General features: G+C 45.8%; 2 protein-coding genes across 5 annotated transcripts in view; one reads left to right on the forward strand and one right to left on the reverse strand.

Moving 5' to 3' along the window:
* Positions 1-79: 79 nt before the first annotated feature.
* On the reverse strand, positions 80-6660 carry DOLK (dolichol kinase). 2 transcript variants are annotated; one of them, XM_077306546.1, is made up of 2 exons: positions 6512-6660; positions 80-3587 (listed from the first exon to the last, which is right to left on the reverse strand). In XM_077306546.1, the coding sequence occupies exon 2, from the start codon at positions 3485-3487 to the stop codon at positions 1898-1900; it is 1590 nt and encodes a 529-aa protein (XP_077162661.1). In that variant the 5' UTR covers positions 3488-3587; positions 6512-6660; the 3' UTR covers positions 80-1897. The 2 variants fall into 2 exon arrangements, with proteins under 2 accessions (XP_077162661.1, XP_077162662.1); XM_077306547.1 differs by having other exon boundaries at positions 6489-6617.
* Positions 6661-6699: 39 nt separating this feature from the next.
* NUP188 (nucleoporin 188) overlaps positions 6700-17692 on the forward strand; it is a 55066-nt gene continuing 44073 nt past the window's right edge. Inside the window, exons 1-9 of one of the 3 annotated variants that reach the window (XM_077306544.1) lie at positions 6700-6816; positions 8748-8802; positions 10515-10588; positions 11797-11881; positions 12788-12868; positions 13226-13270; positions 14155-14247; positions 14368-14487; positions 16506-16717. In XM_077306544.1, the coding sequence (XP_077162659.1) occupies positions 6791-6816; positions 8748-8802; positions 10515-10588; positions 11797-11881; positions 12788-12868; positions 13226-13270; positions 14155-14247; positions 14368-14487; positions 16506-16717 (791 nt within the window). In that variant the 5' untranslated portion in view covers positions 6700-6790. Of the gene's footprint in view, positions 6817-6849; positions 7022-8747; positions 8803-10514; positions 10589-11796; positions 11882-12787; positions 12869-13225; positions 13271-14154; positions 14248-14367; positions 14488-16505; positions 16718-17692 lie in introns of those variants that run through there. The other 2 variants (XM_077306543.1, XM_077306542.1) reach the window with 2 other exon arrangements.

Consider the following 17692-nt stretch of genomic DNA (forward strand, 5'->3'; position numbering starts at 1 on the left):
TCAGCAAGAAAAATAAATGATGCAAAAATGTACGATGTTGCTACAATGGGTTCCTCTTGCCAATATCCTGACAGGCAGGGGCTCTTTAGAGTGTCTCTGGAGCCTCTATTTGCCAGATACAAACCAGAGCCCATTGCGTGCCTTGGAGTTACGGTTCTGACCTACTGCCTATTGGCACAGACTGCCTGCTTACAGAGGAAGGCTGCATCCAGCTGCTGTGAGCCAGAGGCACAAATTAAGCTTCCCTCTTTCCATTGCTTGCATGACTCGCTGAGATCAAGGATGGTGGTCTTCTCCTAACTTCCATTTGTCATGTCAGCTTTAAATGTTTATTGCTTGTTAATTGGGGTTCTTGCCTGGATTTAGTCATTATTAAAATCCAAGTTACCGAAAGGGGGGAGTCCCCATCATTTGCTAAGGATTTGATAGACAACTTCTGTCTTGACATGCCATATGCAGAGGGAGGAAGGGAATGTGCAAACTCAACAGTTAACCAAGTTCACACACTCGTTTGTTATGTCCAAAAGCCATAGGCTGTATTTAGGTGCCACAACAAACCTCTGGCTGATAGGTGTGCACACTGCTTGTCAGGTTCACACATTCTGTATGTCAAGCGAGATTCAATCTGCAAGACGTGCAAATGCAGGTAAAGATCATTTGCTCCCCACAAACTGGGATTTCCACCACCCCAGCAAAGCAAAACCACAAACTGGGATTTTAACTCACAGTCTCATCCCAATTGAGGATTCTGATTTGCGAAGTCCACATAAGAAGAGCCTATGATTGTGCATCGTGGCAAACTGGAGTCTCAGCGAACCATTCAGTCTCGAATTGCATTATATGGGACAAGAGCAAGAGAGAGATTGTGAGCATGGGGAACAAGCTGTGATTGTGTCTCTCCAAGATGGAAAACACCTATCATGATGCTTGAACACAGACACGATTTATAAGGTTGTTTCTTTAGGATAGCAAGGAACCCCCAGTGAGTTTAGGGGGGCCAATAAAACACATGGATCAGCCTTTCTCTTCTACTTACTAAAGCTTCTTTAGCCACATGCTGAACTGAAGCAGTCAAGAAAAAGTACTCGCAAAGGCAGCAACCTGGGAAATATTTCATGGTCCTCAAGGCCAGCTTGAAAATGTGGGAGGAGGAGGAGCAAGGAAAGGAGACTGATGAGACTCTGGCTAAAAACTTACATCCAAGGCAGAAAGAAGAGAAGTGGAGCAGGGATGGCCACACCACAGCAGTTCCCACACAGCTCAGAAGGGAAATGCCACTCTCGCACTTCATGAATCAACACGGGGTCCATTCCACTATGCCAGGGCCAGCCCCAATGAAATGGAAGAAAACTTGAAGCCATTCAGTTCATCAGGGTTGGTGCCCCGAGATCCTCTACTACCATTCAGGGCCCCCAAATCCACCCTGCAACCCCCTACCACCCCTTGCCTCATGGCCACATAAGAAAGAGAAACAAGGGGGAGGTCCTTTGCTGGGTGAATTGATACATGAAGTTCACTGGCTTAGTCCTGCTGTCTTTCCTGGTTTCATAGCCACCCCCCCCTCCAAAACATGCCTATAGGGCAACACAGACTTGTGGAGTAACCAGAGGCTGGTGTTGCAGGCTGCTGGTATTTCAGACAGGCAACCTCTTCTTATTCTGATGAAGCGATGCCATTGGAGTCATTTCAAAGTGGAATTTTGAAAGGGGGGGGGGGAGACAAACACTGACAAAAATAGCAGCATTTTGCATTTTCAGTGTTCACTTGATCAAAGAGCAATTCCTTTTGGACATCATTATCCACATTACAGCAATGTCAATCTTTCGGCCCGTAGGGGCTCAACTGAGGCAGCCAAAGATGTCTATCGAAGGGGCACTTTATTTCCCACCAAAGAGTTCTAAGCCATCAATAGTATCTGGAGGTAAAGGGGCAGAAGTAAATTGTCCACTTGGGTAGTGTACGCTTCCAAAAGCGAAACCAGGCTAATGGAGACCAAAATCCAAGAGTAGCTGGCATTGAGATCGACTGTGCTGTCAAAGATCAGGATTACGGCTACAGCAATGATCTGGGCAAAGATGGCAGTCATTGTCCCTTCAAACGTTTTCTTAGTTCCTGGCCATTTAATCTCCCCGACAGTACTGCCAAAAACAGAGGCTACCGAATCCCCAACCCCCACAGCCAGGACCCCCGAGTAGGGTGCCAGTGCTCCTGTCCCAGCTAAAGTTCCTTTCGGGGCACATGGTCTTGGGAACAACCACACAGGGAGGGACATGCCAAGGAGAAGGTAGATGTGGGTCAAGATCAAAGGCCCACTGTCACGTTCATCTAAAAAGAGAGAAAGCAGGTGTCGAAGCATCTGGCCAAAGGGTTTGATCCTAAAGTATCGGATGTACTCTAGAAGGATCAGGACCGCCAGGCAGACCACAGCGGCCACATACAGGAGCTGGCGGTCATGGATTAGCCCTGGGACATAAGTTGCCACCACAATGAAGTGGAAATACTTCCTGGTTACGGTTGATGCTTGGTGCTTTTTAGAACCAGATGACCTCTTTGTGTTTTGGTAAAGGACAACGGTGCATGCTGAAATGGCCAGCAGGGTCCAGTAGGCCAGTAGGTAAACTCTTGTCTGTGTTTGAGACAGGAACCGGAAGAGCCAAAATAAGGGATTCCTTCGGATCAGCCGATACAGCCACGGCATGACCACGCCCAGCCCCAGGACTGCTGTCATCATGTGGAAGAACATGGAGGAGATCCAGGTTCCAGAATCCATGAAGAAAAACAGGGCCGTGAAGAATATCCCCAAGAGGACTATACCCACCACTACCACCAGCAGGAAGAAATCTACAGGGTCCCCTCTGCCTTCAACTACATTCAGAGAACGTTTAATGAGCTGGTTGAGGACAAAACTGATGCCCGTAAGGATGAGTAGAGCCTCGCCGGGAGTAAAACAGCGGGGCAACAGGTACAGCAATATCATGCTGAGGTAGACAAAGATAAGCAGCACTTCCAGAACCTCGATCACTTCAGACACAGATAAAGACTGCTTCATGGTATATATGATTAAACTGCCGGCAATGCCGGAAAGGATGCAGGTGTTTGTTGGCACGGGTTTGGTAATGCCGATTGCTATCACAGAGAGGAAGAGCGCAATCACCATGCCGGTGCAGGCCACAACAATCCCAAAACGTTCGAAGTACACAATGCCGGCCATGCTGCATCTTTCTTTCACCACAATCCCCAATAACGGGATGGCCATGCAAGCCGGCAAGAGCCCGCTGTTTGCTGTCGTCCGGAACTGGAAGACTGCGCTGCCGAGCTGAAGGAGATGGTCCCATTTGAACTGGATGTAAAAAGCTTGGATGGCCAGGGCAATAGCACACCAGGAAAAGCGGTCCCAGGTAGCCCCGTGCACACACAGCACAATGGCAAACACAATCAGAGATTCCACGAGAACCGGTTTGTTCAGCGTGGTGCCGGCTGCGGGCATCGTGTATTGCGAGGATCCTGTCGCTTGTTCCAGCACAATTATTCCAAAATACAGCTTTTTGTTCACCCGTCACAACTTCATTTGTATCTTGACATCATTCCTGGAAGTGAAAAACAAAACCAAGGCATTAAAAACAGCTTATATCGCAGCTTCTGTGTGTATTATAGAAGTGTTAGTTTTGCTTGAGCCTGTGCTGTTGTCGAAAATAACTGCATGCTCTTAAGTCACAACCAACTTATGGCAGTCCCCCATGGGGTTTTCAAATCAAGTGATGTTCAGAGGTGGTTTGCCATGGCCTGCCTCTGCACAGCCACTCCAACTTACCCTGATGGTTTCCCATCCAACTAATAATTGTGCTAGATCCGGCTTACCTCCCAAGCTCTGACAAGATCGGGCTAGTCAGGCTAATAGTGCTATTGGTTAAGCACTCTAGCCTTGACTATTCTCTCTCCTTTTGGCTTCAATTGTTTAAATACAGAAAATTCAGTAGACTGGAGGGGCCAGTTTTGGGAGCAGTGGCAGAACACAAATGAAACTGCCTTGCACAGAGATGGATAAATGCCAACTCTAATTGGCAGCAGCTGCCAGGTTCTCAGAGATAGCCTTCCCCAACATTGGCTCCCAGAGATTCTTTAAGTTGAAATGCTGTGAGGCTGAACCTGGGGGCTTTTCAGGCTCCTCTCCTAAGCCACACCCCTCCAGAATCTCAAAAGTGGGAAACACCATATTCTGGCCAGAATCTGAAATCTGCTGACAATGCTGATCTAGGTGAACAATGGTTTGAAGGTATAAAGCAATTTCATACATTTTCAACTTACTGTATCTGTTGAGGAACTAAACGCAGTTAATCACATGGAAGATGGGTTAAGATGTAACCAAATCAAGTTCAGCACAACCAATATGACTCTAGGAGGAACCATGGCCTTACTCATTCAATCCATTTCCCCTTCCTGAATGTCTCTGTAACATATCTAATATACTGGCTCAGATTTCTGTAATCCTAATACATCACTTATTAGAGGTCTCATCATGCTGACTGTATCAGTTTACAGGGTGTAATCCATTCTGACTCTCAATGAGAAAGGTGGGTGATAAATATATTAAATGACAGACTGATCAGATACTTTCTGGTTTGCAGGAAAACCACAGAGGCAGGAGGAACCATATAATCCCAAAGCTTCTTCCTGGCTTCATGAGACGGAATTCAGTTCAAATGACTGAATGAAGCCACTCTAGGCAAATGGCAATTCTAGTTTCCTGTCTGTCACCTCATGAGTTACAACTGTAATCTCAAGAGTAGCCCATGATCTCAAAGATCCTAATTCTTCTTGTGCTCCTCAGTCTGAAATGTAGGTAGAACATTGGTGAGCCAGTACGGTATAGCAGATATTGTACAACTGGGGACACCCATGTTCAGTAACTCAAAGCTGTGACACTCACTGTGTGACCTCAGGGCCAGTCGTTCCTTATCCGTGAAACTGAACTGCTGTGAGGGTGAAATAGAGAAAGGAAGAAACATGTACACTGCCCTGGGCTCACTGGAGAAGTAAGTATGGGTTAGGAGATAATCTATATTTTGATATTTCAGTTTTGTAGAGGAAAAACTTTGAGCCAATATGTTGCAGCAGCTAAAGACTACTGAACTAAACAAGAGAAATAAGAAATGTGTTTCTCTGGTCACAAAAAATATGAAGAACTTTGGGGAAAAGTTTATTTTTATTTAAATAAATAAAGTTTATTTTCATATAAATAAATAAACAGAGAGAGAGAGACATTACAATAAGTCTTAACGCTTAATTACAATAAGTCTTAATGCCTTTCTCCTCACTCCAATTTCAATCACTTAGCAAATGTATGTGTACCCCTTCCCCTGCATATTTGGAAAATATTTTATGCCCCATATCTGATATATTATTACAGGCCAATTAGTATCAGCCGTTCCACCAGGGTCTCATTCACCAGTTCATTTTCCACCATTAAGTACTTGACATTTATATAGTATTTGTATGAAGATGTGTCCTAATCTACTAGTTACATAGGACAAGCAAACCAGGGAAGTGTGAATAACAACAATTAGAAATGAACAGGAGCATTTCTACCTATCAAAACACTCTACTGCTGAGAGTCACTGTTCTTCCACAAAGTGCCTTTAAATGGAGACTACAAAATGAAATCAGAATGTAACACTCAGCTTGATCCTGTCAAGGGTTTTTAACAGAACACCTTTCTTTGTTATGGTCAGTGTTTAAACACTGCTTAAACATTAGGTAACCACCAATTACATCTCTTTAAGCTTTGCATCAAAGTGTTAGAGCAGCCTTTCTCAACGTTTTTACAGCTGAGAAACCACTGAAACATCCTTCAGGCTTTGAGAAACCCCAGAAGTGGTGCAACTGTGCAGAATATGGTTGGGAAGCAGAGCTGTGGACACACCTACCGGTGGCCACTCCTATCCCATGCCTTCCAGGCTCATCGATGGCCATTTTAGAAAGTTGGCAGGTCAACGTGACCATATATATGGTCATACGGCCTGATAAATGTTTAACAATTTTTTAAAAAATAATAATTAACTCCCATTCAGGAAAGGCTTCCGGGGCTATCATGAAACCCTGGCTGAGAAAGCCTGCTTTGGAGACTGCCTCCCTGATCTCACTGTTTATTTCGCCCGTGCTGGCTGTCTCTGATGACAAAGGAGTCACTCCATGCATCTGACGAGGCAGACTCCCCTGCTGCAACAGAAAGAAGGGACCAAGGACTCACGACAGCTCCCGCCCTGCCACAAATGTTGCCTGTCTCTAAGACGCACCTGGACCCTGACCCTGACTCTTCCCCCCCCCCCCCCGGCCTCTGAAGAGGAGCGCAAAAAGGTGCCCCCGCCCCGCCCCCAGTTTCCTGCTCCTGCCGCCGCAACAAGTCAGCCAGGGGCCGAAGGCTCCCCCTCCCCCGCATAAGCCTCACGGAACCCGGCAGCCCTTCCTTGGCGAGAGGAATCCAGGCTCACCCACAGGCAGCGTCACCACCGACCTCTTTCGCCGGCATTCAGAGTCTCCCTGAATGCCTCCACTCGACTGGGGGCCGCCATCTTGATGACGCGACAGAACACGGCGTCACGTGGCTGCGAGCGCGCGAGCGAATCAGACGCGCCGGCCACTTCCCTCTCCCGCGCGCCTCTGTCTCCCCGCGGCGCCTCGGAGTCACGTGACACGGACGCTCGGCAGCCTCCTCGGATGGAACCGACGAGGCGCTGAAGTGACCGGGAGGGGGGGGGGGGAGAGAGGGAGGCTCACGTGACCGGGAAATAAGATGGCGGCCGGCGGGCTGTGTGCGAGGTAGGGGGAAGCGGCGCGCGCGCGCATGTTGGCCGGCGGGGAGCGAGGACCGCCCGGCCAGGTTGGGGCTGGAGAGGGGCCGCATGATGCCTCGGGGGTCTCGCCTGTGCCCTTCAGCGCTTTTCTCCCCGGCCTGCGAGGCTCCAGGCGAGGCACGTGGTGCGCCTCCCGCCTTCCTGAGTTACCCTCACAACAGCCCTGTGAGGTAGGATGACCGGCCCAGGGTCGTCTGGCGCCGGCACTTGGCCCGCCTGCCTCGTTTTTTGCATTATTATGCTGCAGCACAATGTACAAAGCGACCGAGACACACATTGGCAGCCTCCCCGTCACAGGCACGGAGCGCTGCCTTCTTTTGGGACGCGGGCGCTTGTCCTTGCGGAGCTTCTGTTCTGCCGCTGAACCTTTGACAGACCTACTAGTGCAGCAGGGGGAAAGGGGCGCGCTTAAAACGAGGGAGCCCAGCGGGGGCCTGTGGCTCAAGTGTCCCCTGCGGAACTGACCAGTGGGGGAGGCGACAGCAGGCATCCCAGCAGAGTCCGGGGGCAGCTGGGTTGATACGGCAGAGCAAAGTTGGCACCTTTAAGGACAAAGTTTTATTCTAGCTGTACGCTTCGGTGTGCACACAAACTTCTTTGGATATTTATGTTCAAACTAGGGGCAAAGCCCGTTGCAAGGAGTGCTAGATTAGGGGGTGGGGTGGAAGAACTCTGCGGACAGCCTCCCCCTCCCCCCAGGACCTGGAAAGACTGCAGGCAGCTGTTAGGGAACTCACTGGCAGGGGCAGCTCTCACCCAGCAGGAATCTGCAGCCCCCCCCCCCCCCCATCCTCGGAGGAAAGTGGAAGGAGGAGGGGTGGTCAGGGCTGGGGGGACAGAAGGTGATTGGCTGGCCGTTGGACAGACAGGCAAGCCGGTTGGAGGAGCTCAGGGGCTGGACAGCTGCCCTGAGTGGGTTAAGCCATGAGACACACTCCTCCTCCAAGGCCTTACCAGCAATATATAGTGGCACAGATACAGCTGTATAAGCCACCCTTCCCCGCTCAGGGCAGCTCACAATAAGTGTTCTGAGAAAAAATAAGTACTAGTGCAACATCTTGACTTTTTAAATGAGCAATGTCACTCCAAATGTGTGAGGTGATGTGCGGCTTTAGATAATTCCTGTAGATGCTGTGGATGTATAAAACATATTTCCAGAGGTATCTTAATTGCTAAAATGATTAATTTTGTCCATCATTAACATACTATGTGTATGATGATAATACATAACTGAAGAGTTCATTTTTCTTGACATTATAAATATTACTGCTATATGAGATATACTGCTAGCTTTATAAATAAGGGTATATTCACAACTTGAAAGAGCTGTCGCGTCCCTGTCGGCTCCCTTATGAAGTTCCTCAGGGTGTGGTGTTCTCCCTCACACTTTTCAACAACTTCATGCGCCCTCTGGCTCAGCTGGTCCAGCACTTCGGGCTGGGTTGCCATCGGTATGCTAATAACACCCAGCGGGGGTAGGTGAGGGGTTGGTTTGCTGCAGGATTTGTTGTTGGTTTCTGTATTTTTGTTAATTGCTGTGTTTTTAGTGGGGGTTTTCAGGGACTTTGTATTTTTATTTTTATCTTGTAACCTGTCACGAGCTGGCTTTGCTGACAGTGGTGGGAATTAAGTAATTAATTAAGGTGATGATTTATATTCCTAAATTCCATAAATATGACAATTGCTGCAGTTTTCTAAATTAGCTAAATTATATTGTTTGAATATAATGCTGCTAAAGCAGTTAAAGATTGCAAATGTTTTAATTTTTCCAAGATATTTCATTTTCCTGCAAAAATCTGAATGAAGTATTTTTGCCACGACTTCCACATTTCCATAACATTTTCAGTTTGTACTGACCCTAAGACTGTAACCTGTTGATTTTCTCTTTGTTCCTAGAAGCAGCAGAGAACTATGGACCATTCTGCTGGGCAGATCAGCTTTGAGAGAACCAGTAAGTGGAACAAGGGTTAGGCAGTGTTCTTTATTAGAGATGGCTTTCACAGTTTTTTTTAATACCGAGTTTTGCTTTGCTCCTTTGTTGTTTTTCCTCTTTAGACAGGGGCATTTTTTTGTGTTTACCCAGTAATTCCTTTCAGTGGATTGAGCAGGATTGGTGACTCAGAGCAGAGCAGTGTGCCCTAGAGAAAAGTCTCTTGGTTTTTCCCCACTGGGCTGAATATGCCCAGACATTTGAAGCAGGGTATCTGTGGCAACTGGCCATTGCTCTCCACTTGACCTTTTACTGGGTATGCCAGGCTGCCACCGTGGCCTCTCTGGGAGCATGGGCTACAGAGTGGACATGACATTGCATGATGCATTGATGTCATGTTCAAATGGAAACCCAGTTGTGATGTCAACTCAAACTTTGGGAACCATAGAACTTCCAGAGCGTCAGTTGCCGCCCTGATATCACATCTAGTTTTCACCCGTTGTGTAACATCATTTCTCCCTTTCTCCTGCTGGCCTGAACTGAAGAGTGGGTGAGAGGACCCAGCTGGTGGGAGACTGCCCACCTGAAGTGGGCAAATAGCATACCTACTTTTTATCCTTAAGCAGAGCTGAAAACAGTGCAATAAATATAAATAGATATATAGATATAGATATATAGAGCCTCTTGTGGTGGAATGGTAAGGCAGAAAAAATGCAGTCTGAAGCTTTGCCCATGAGGCTGGGAGTTCAATCCCAGCAGCCGGCTCAAGGTTGACTCAGCCTTCCATCCTTCTGAGGTTGATATAATTAGTACCCAGCTTGCTGGGGGGTAAACAGTAATGACTGGGGAAGGCACTGGCAAACCACCCCGTATATATATGTGTGTGTGTGTGTATATACATACACACATACATACAATACATTTCTTGTAGCCCCCCCCTCCAACTACGACTGCTACGAATCTATCCTACAGCTCTCAGTAAGAGTTGAGCTGAGGCTCCTTGTAGTTCCACCATTCCTTAATGTTGTTGTTATTATGTATTATGAGAGCCAGTTTGGTGTAGTGGTTAGGAGTGCGGACTTCTAATCTGGCATGCCGGATTCGATTTTGCACTCTCCCACATGCAACCAGCTAGGTATCCTTGGGCTTCTGACCGAGCAGTGATTTCAGGGCTCTCTCAGCCTCACCTACCTCACAGGGTGTCTGTTGTGGGGAGAGGAAAGGGAAGGCGATTGTAAGCCGCTTTGAGCCTCCTTTGGGTAGGGAAAAGCGGCATATAAGAACCAACTCTTCTTCTTCGTCTAATTCACCTTGTTGTTCTAGAAATGATGTTACCTGTATCGTTTTCTTGTTCCATGTAAACCGCCCTGAGCTTTCGGGAGGGCGGTATATAAATGCAATCAGTCAATCAATAAAAGGTGGAGGATGCTTCTCCATGCCTCTTTGTTTCGTCATCTCTCTATATAATGCTGGCATGGATAAATATATCATAATATTCCTGGTACACTTTAATTCCTGTCCTTCCTCCAGGGTGCACAGGATGGCATATATGGTTCTCCCTTCCTTATTGTAGCCCTATAAAATCGGTTAGGCTTGGGGAACTGTGGCCCAAGGTCTCCCGAGCAGCTTATTGGCAGTGTGGAGATTTGAACCAGGATCTCCCTGGTCCTAGTCTAATCCCGCCATGCCATGCCTGGTCTCTGTATTCTAAGCACTGTTTTGTTCTGTTCTAGGCTCAGATTGCAGAGGAGTTGAATAAGCATTGGCAGAGACTGCTTGAAGGACTTTCCTACTACAAGCCGCCCAGGTACTGCAGTTGACTGGGGGAGATCGGGCTGCACCAGTGCTGGGAGTCAGAGCAACTGGGAAATCTGAAGGGCTGCTGCAGTTCCATGGATGGCAGAAGCTCAGTTGGTTTTCTGAGAATATGTAGAGTTTGGGCTTATTTTTAATCCATTGCATGAATAAATTACATTCAGTTCTCTGAATAATCAGTACAGTTGCAGCATCCATGGGAATGTTTGGCCAAGTCTCTCATACCCCCTATCACTGTTGGCTCTGAATCCAACTGCTTTGTTAGCTTGGGGGATGGTGGGAGGCTGAGCTTTAAAATTTTTGGTATTGGGAGGGGTTACATGCTTTGCTGTCTGAATGTGCTGTGCTCCATCTCATGGCAGCAGCTGTTAAGGGTGAAACAGCTTCAGCTTATGGAAGTCACAGTCCCATGATGTGTTATTGGATTGATTCATGGGGACTCTCTCTATTAATAGCTATTAGCCTTGTTAAGTAAATGGAAGCTTCAGGAATAGTATACCAATTTTGGGGGGAGATACACAAGGGGGAAAGGCTGTTGCATTAGTATGTCTTTCTTGTGGGTTTTCAGAGGCATCTGGCTGACCACAGTTGGCAGCAGTATGGTAGATTATCTGGTGCTCTGCTTATATATGATGGTTATGAGCATTTCTGGCCCTTATCACTATTTGTGGAATATTTGAATAGGTGGAGAGTTCCTTCTGTGGCAGTGATTCTCAACCTTCCTAATGCCGCGACCCTTTAATACAGTTCCTCATGTTGTGGTGACCCCCAACCATAAAATTATGCAAGTGTTCTTTCACAGAAATTAAGCTGAAACTGGTCAATGGCGTGAAGGTCCCTTGTTCATGATTGTACAGAATTTTTTTTTTCTGGGGTTTCTCAGTTCAGTTCTGCTTCTTGTCCCACCATGCTCTTGCTCTTTCCGCTGCTGCAGACAGACGAACACTCTATTTTGATCTACCCAGCAAGGCTGTTGTGTGGATGGCGACCCCTGGCCAAGCTGCTTGCCCTGCCGCGACCCCTGTGAAAAGGTCGTTCGACCCCCAAAGGGGTCCCGACCCCTAGGTTGAGAACCACTGTTCTAAGGGCTCAAGACATTTGGTTGTTATCTGTGATCGTTAATAATCTGAGCCCTGCCTGTCCTCTTAGCTTCTAGCCATTGCTACTGATTTTTTAAAATTCTGTTTTTTAAATCCATAGTGCAAGTTCTGCAGAAAAAGTAAAAGGGAATAAAAATGTGGCAGCTCCGCTGAAGGAGTTGGGTCTGCGTGTCAGCAAGTTTTTGGTGAGTGGCTTTGCCCAGCCTTTTCCTATGGACAAAAGGAGGGGTGGGATTAGATTTCCCAGGTTGCCTACCTTCTGCCCCCACTTGTATAGCACTTGCCCAGTGAAGAGGCAGAAGCAAAACCCAATAAAGGTTTAACACATTTATTTATATATACCCACATACACATTCAGGAAACCCTTCCATGAAACCCCGGTTTAGAAAGCCTGCTATAGACAAAATGCTCCCTCTAACTCTGGCAACCTTAAGGGGGAGGCAGGGTAATGTTGGAGGGGAAATTGGTTCTCCTTAGATCTGGCCCATTCTTCTTTGTTGTTAGAACAGTAGTGGGTTTTTTGTTTTTGTTCTGAGGGCTAATATGACAAGCCATCATAATTTGGGAAACTCTTTCATTAATGACCAGAAGAATTTTAAGTAAGATGAGCAAAAAATTATTGCAGGGTATGAACTGCCACGAGTCACTGCTCACTTATTCAATACTAACAATTTGTAGGAAGGTATGAACTTTTGCCACAAATTTTGTTAGCTGTTAAGGTGCTAGTGGACACTTGCTGCTCCAAACAGACTAACATGGCTGCCCCTCTTGCTCTATCTCTAGGGGCATTAGGAGTTTAATGGGCACAGGTCCAGTTTGCTGTTTGCCTCCCCAAGCATTTGCCCCAAAGAAAGAGTCGGCTTAAGGGACGAGGCTGTGGCTCATGGTAGAGCATGGGCTGTGCATTCCTTGGTGCCTCCAGTCAAAGGATCATGGGTGGCTATTGCTGGAGAAGACCTCACACTTCCTGGCCCCCTTGTTGTGCTTCTGTCACTTTGATTAGCTTTTGAGAGTGATTACTATAAGGCAGCCGACAGCGTGGAAAGGAGAGCTGGATCGTGTTCATCGGCTGTATCTGTATGTTGTCCCAGGCTTTAGATGAAGAACAAAGTGTGCAGCTGTTACAGTGTTACCTTCAAGAGGATTATAGAGGGACCAGAGACTCCTTAAAGGTTGGTAATGAACAACTCGATGCAATACCTACCCCCTCCAGCAGTTTTGTTGACTGACAATTACTGCGTCTCTCTCCTCATAGCTGTAGCTTTGGAGCCTTTAGTACTTTATTTCCAATATATTCAAATTAGTAAACAAAATCAAGTATCTGAATTACACGGAGTTCCCTTAAGCTGCAGAAAGAAAACAAAACGTACTGGAGTGAAAGCCCTGATAGACCATTTAAACTGACAGTTGAGTCTGTATTACTTGAAATCTGCATTTAAAAAGTGAAGTTACAGTGCCCCACAGTACTTCCAGTATGAATGATTTTCTGTTGCATCTTAATTATTAATGCTATTGCTTTTTTATTTCAGACTGTTCTGCAAGATGAAAGACAGAGTCAGGCTCTCATACTGAAGGTCAGTAACTTGACAGTCTTTTTAGTTTTTACTATACAATACAATACCTTTATTGGCATAAAGCAGATAAGCAGGATAAACAAAGTTAGTCAGGATACGTCAGACAGTTTAAATTTAAAAACTGAGGACAGAAATTCAGCCGTAATAAAAGTGACGTCGGCATCCTTATCACTCAGTAAAAATTGGCAAATCAGGTCTCTTGAATGGTTTCTCCGTTTTGGTATGAGAGGTATGATATGCCTTCTCTGTTCAGTGAACAAGGGACAATCCAGTAGGATATGTTGGATGGTGTCAGGAGAACTTGATTCACAGGTGCATAGTCTGTTTTCGAAGGGGATCTTGGCAAATCTCCCTTGTAATACTTTAGATGGAAAGGCGTTAAGCCGAGCAAGCGAAAACGCTCTGTGATGGAGGGGATTTGCCAAATTATGGAAATAAGCCGGCATTATCCCGTTTAGTTTTTACTATTCCCACATGCCATCGTTCTGTGTCTAAGTCAATCATGTGCTCTTTGTTTGGAGTTTGTCTTGCAGCCCGTGGATGGGAACTGCAAAATCTTTTACAGCATAGATGAGGGCTAAAGTAAAGCCCTTATGTTCCATGGGAATAGGAGCTGAAAGATGACCATTTCTTAATGGCTTAGAGAGCCCGCGTGGTGTCATGGTTAAAAGTGGTGTCCTCTAATATATATCTTGTATATAGGAATGGTTTTTACTCATCACACTGTACTTTTTGCATTGTATATATTAATTGATTTGCACACAATCCAGTCAGTACGTAGCCTTTTGTCTAGCTAAAGAGGCTTTATGGATAGACTAGGGTAGAATTAATCTCAGAACTCTACTGCAACTCTGAGTAATGCAGAATGTGGTGCCTTTTCACAGCTTGCTGATTATTACTATGAGGAAAGGATTTGTATTCTTCGCTGCGTCCTGCATCTCCTCACTTATTTCCAAGATGAGAGACATCCATACATGGTGGGTATGGTGAAGGTGCCCTGCGTTCTGTTATTCACCACATGCTATTGCATGCATTGTGCATTCATTGGCATCCTATTTAATAGAGAAATTATGAGTTTTCTTCCGTTTTCTTGAAAGGCCCAGTATTCCCAGTGTGTGGAAAAGCTAGATAAGGAACTGGTTCCTAATTATCGTAAACAGTTTGAAGAGCTCTATAAAGCAGAAGCACCGACATGGGAAACCCACGGAAGTCTAATGGTATGTTGTTCCCTTGGTATCTGTGTGCAATGCACTTTGAGTAGTTAAGCAGAGCAGAAATTGTTGTGCCTGGATCCACATTTATTGTGTATTCTCCATCTGGAAATAGCTTCTGGTTAAAAATAGTGATGTGCCTGTTAACATGTATTCGGCATCTGCTGAAATACTTAACATTGCACTATTTAGCTGCCTGTCTTAAGACTTCCAAGGTTCTAAGACATCCAGCGGTGAGCACAACTATGCATTTTGTACTTTTCAGCCAGAAAGTTCCTTCCAAAGTGGCTTCTAATAATATGGATATACTTATATGTCTACTTGTATGCCATTCTGAACTTGGAGGAAGATTCAGTTGAGTTAGCCTTGTTGGTCTGAAGCAGGAGAATGACATTTGAGTCCAGTTGCACCTTTAAAACCAACAAAACTTTATTCAAGATATAAGCTTTTATGTTCAGGCACACTTCCTCAGATATCTATATCTGTCTGAAGAAGGGTGTATGCACACAAAAGTTTACTCCCAGAACAAAACTTGTTCTTAAATTGGACTCAATTTTTGGAAGAAAGGTAGACTAAAAATGTAACAGTTCAGAAGGAGAGGATGCTGACTCTGTTTAGAGTGCCGTATACATGACTTTAAGTCTATTTCTGGAGGCATTGATTAGCTATGAATAATACCCATGCTTATTGGATTTTGTATTATTTTATTGATGGGTTTTGTATTCTGTTGTGTTCTGCATAGGAGGGTTTTACGCCTCCTACTATCTCTTGCATGGCTTGACCTTTTGGACTTTTTGGGTGGAAGGAACCTAATTCCCCTCCCCCCTCTGTCTGTACTTTGGGGCATTTGTTCTTGTCTGCTTATGTGACTGCTTCATGTGAAGCTTTCTTACACTGAATTAAACTACTGGTTAGTATTGCCAACCTCCAAATAGGGTCTGAGGTTCCTCTGGAAGTACAACTGTTCTGTGGCCTGCAGAGATCAATTCCCTTGGAGGAAATGGCAGTTCTGACAGGGTGGACTCTGTGGCATCACATACTCACTGAGCTTTCCCTCCTTCCCACAAATCTCTGGGAATTCCCCAAGATGGATTTGGCACCCCTGCCACTTGAATATCTAGATGTAGTATTGTACAGTAGCTGGATTGCTGAACCAAGGTCTGGGGAACCGCGTTAGAAACTTTACTCTTGCACGGAGGCTTGTTTGTTGATGTCGAGCCAATCATACACACACAGGTTAACATCACATAGGGTTATAAGGATAAAATGGAGGCTCAGAGAATGCTGGAATCCATTTTGGGTTGCTAGACTGTGGGAGGGGGATGTAAACCAAGTAAGTAAACACTTGGCTCTGGCAGTAATTCTCAGGGGTCTTGGTCACAGACATATCCAGGTATCTTCTGCCTAAGAAACTCTTAACTGTAGAGTTAGATGCTGGTGATTAAGCCTGGTACTCGTGATGTGCAAAGCATGTGCTTTGCCAGTGAGTCACAGTCCCTCCCCATAAATATATGTAACTAGTAGGAAAGCCCATTTTGAAAACGACTGTCAGAACCCCAAGGTTTCTGTCATGAGTTTTGTGATGTATGGCTGCCTACTGTGTAATCATTTTGAAATGTCTTATTTTGTCTTTGAACTTCTCCCTGCTGCAGTTTGTATCACTTGTAGAATTAGGCACTGTGCTCCAAGGTCATCTCAAATGAATGTGCCCAGATGGCCTTCCCTGCCCTCCTGGTGGCCAGGAAGCTTCGGAGCATGGTGCGGTCACAGTGGAGCACAGTGGAGCATGGCTGGATAGCTGTCCCCAGGTTACCTTCTGCTGGCTCTTCCTCCTCATGGCAAGGGCCAGGAAGTGGAATGGAGAAGGAGGAGGAGCCCTTGATTGGCCCTCAATGGGGGAGTGCTATTAGTTTATTGGGAGCATGTTCCTCAGTGAGGGCCAATCAGAAGCTTGGCACATCATCAGAAGGTCCATCAGGCTTTTATAGGTTATGATGATAATGCAGCCTCTGTTTCTTACATAGACAGAGCGGCAGGTTTCTTGCTGGTTCGTGCAGTGCCTCCGTGAGCAGTCTATGCTGCTGGAAGTCATCTTTCTTTATTATGCCTATTTTGAAATGGCATCAGAGGAACTGCTGGCTTTTGCGAAGATGTTCAAAGACCAGGGATTTGGCTCCAGACAGACCAACAGGCATCTGATTGACAAAAGCATGGACCCCCTCGTAGATCGTATTGGGTGAGTATATCTGCTGAAGCGGACTGGTCCTACCACAGTGGAATAAAGTTGTTTCAAGAGATGCTTTATAACATGATTTTTAAAAATCTTGGTAAATGCAGGGGAGAGTGAAGTACATAGCCACATGTGAAAGTTTTACATGAATCTGTTCTGCCATATAGTGTCATGCTGGGAAGCTGTGATTGGAAGGAAGTTTCCAAAATGCATGCATATAAAGCCGCCTACCACCAAGTCAGACATTTGATCCTCCCTTTCCACACATACTTGATCTTCCAGGCAGCTAACAGAAGTTTCTAAAATCTAAGATGATGAATTAAAAAAATAACAGAATAAGCAGTAGCCATAAATCATACTTAAGATCAAAGAATCAATCAACCAACCACTCAGATAAAAAAAGCAGTTGAAATTTTATAGAGCTAAGTAACCAAAAAAGCTGTTTGAATTCCCCCCTCCCCACTGAAAACTCAGGATAGTGGGACAAGCTGACCTCCCTTATATGCCTGACTTCTAAGGACAAACTGAGAGGGTGCACTGTGGCTGTGTTTAAGGTCTGGGATGTTAGCACGGAAAGGCTAAGAACTGCAAATGAATGAGCACCCACACAAAAAAGGACTTCAGTTTCAGCTGGCAGGCGTGTTCATCATTCTCTGTTTTATCTGCTGGGAATGGCAGTCTTGCTGCAGAATTCAATGCGTACTGTCTCCCAAGATTTCTAACTGCGATCCTTTAAAATGGAAATGCTGGGGAACTTAAGCAGGAGCTGTCTCCATTCAAAGCTATGATGCCCCTTAATTGAATGTTTTTTTTTCTAAGCTTAAAAGGGTAAAGGTATCCCCTGTGCAAGCCTGTCTGACCCTTGGGGTCAATCCCCTGTCTGACCCTTGGGGTGACGCCCTCCAGCGTTTTCATGGCAGACTCAATATGGGGTGGTTTGCCAGTGCCTTCCCCAGTCATTACTGTTTACCCCCCAGTAAG

Source organism: Paroedura picta, chromosome 12, assembly GCF_049243985.1.
Source record: "Paroedura picta isolate Pp20150507F chromosome 12, Ppicta_v3.0, whole genome shotgun sequence".
NCBI classification, from domain to species: domain Eukaryota; kingdom Metazoa; phylum Chordata; class Lepidosauria; order Squamata; family Gekkonidae; genus Paroedura; species Paroedura picta.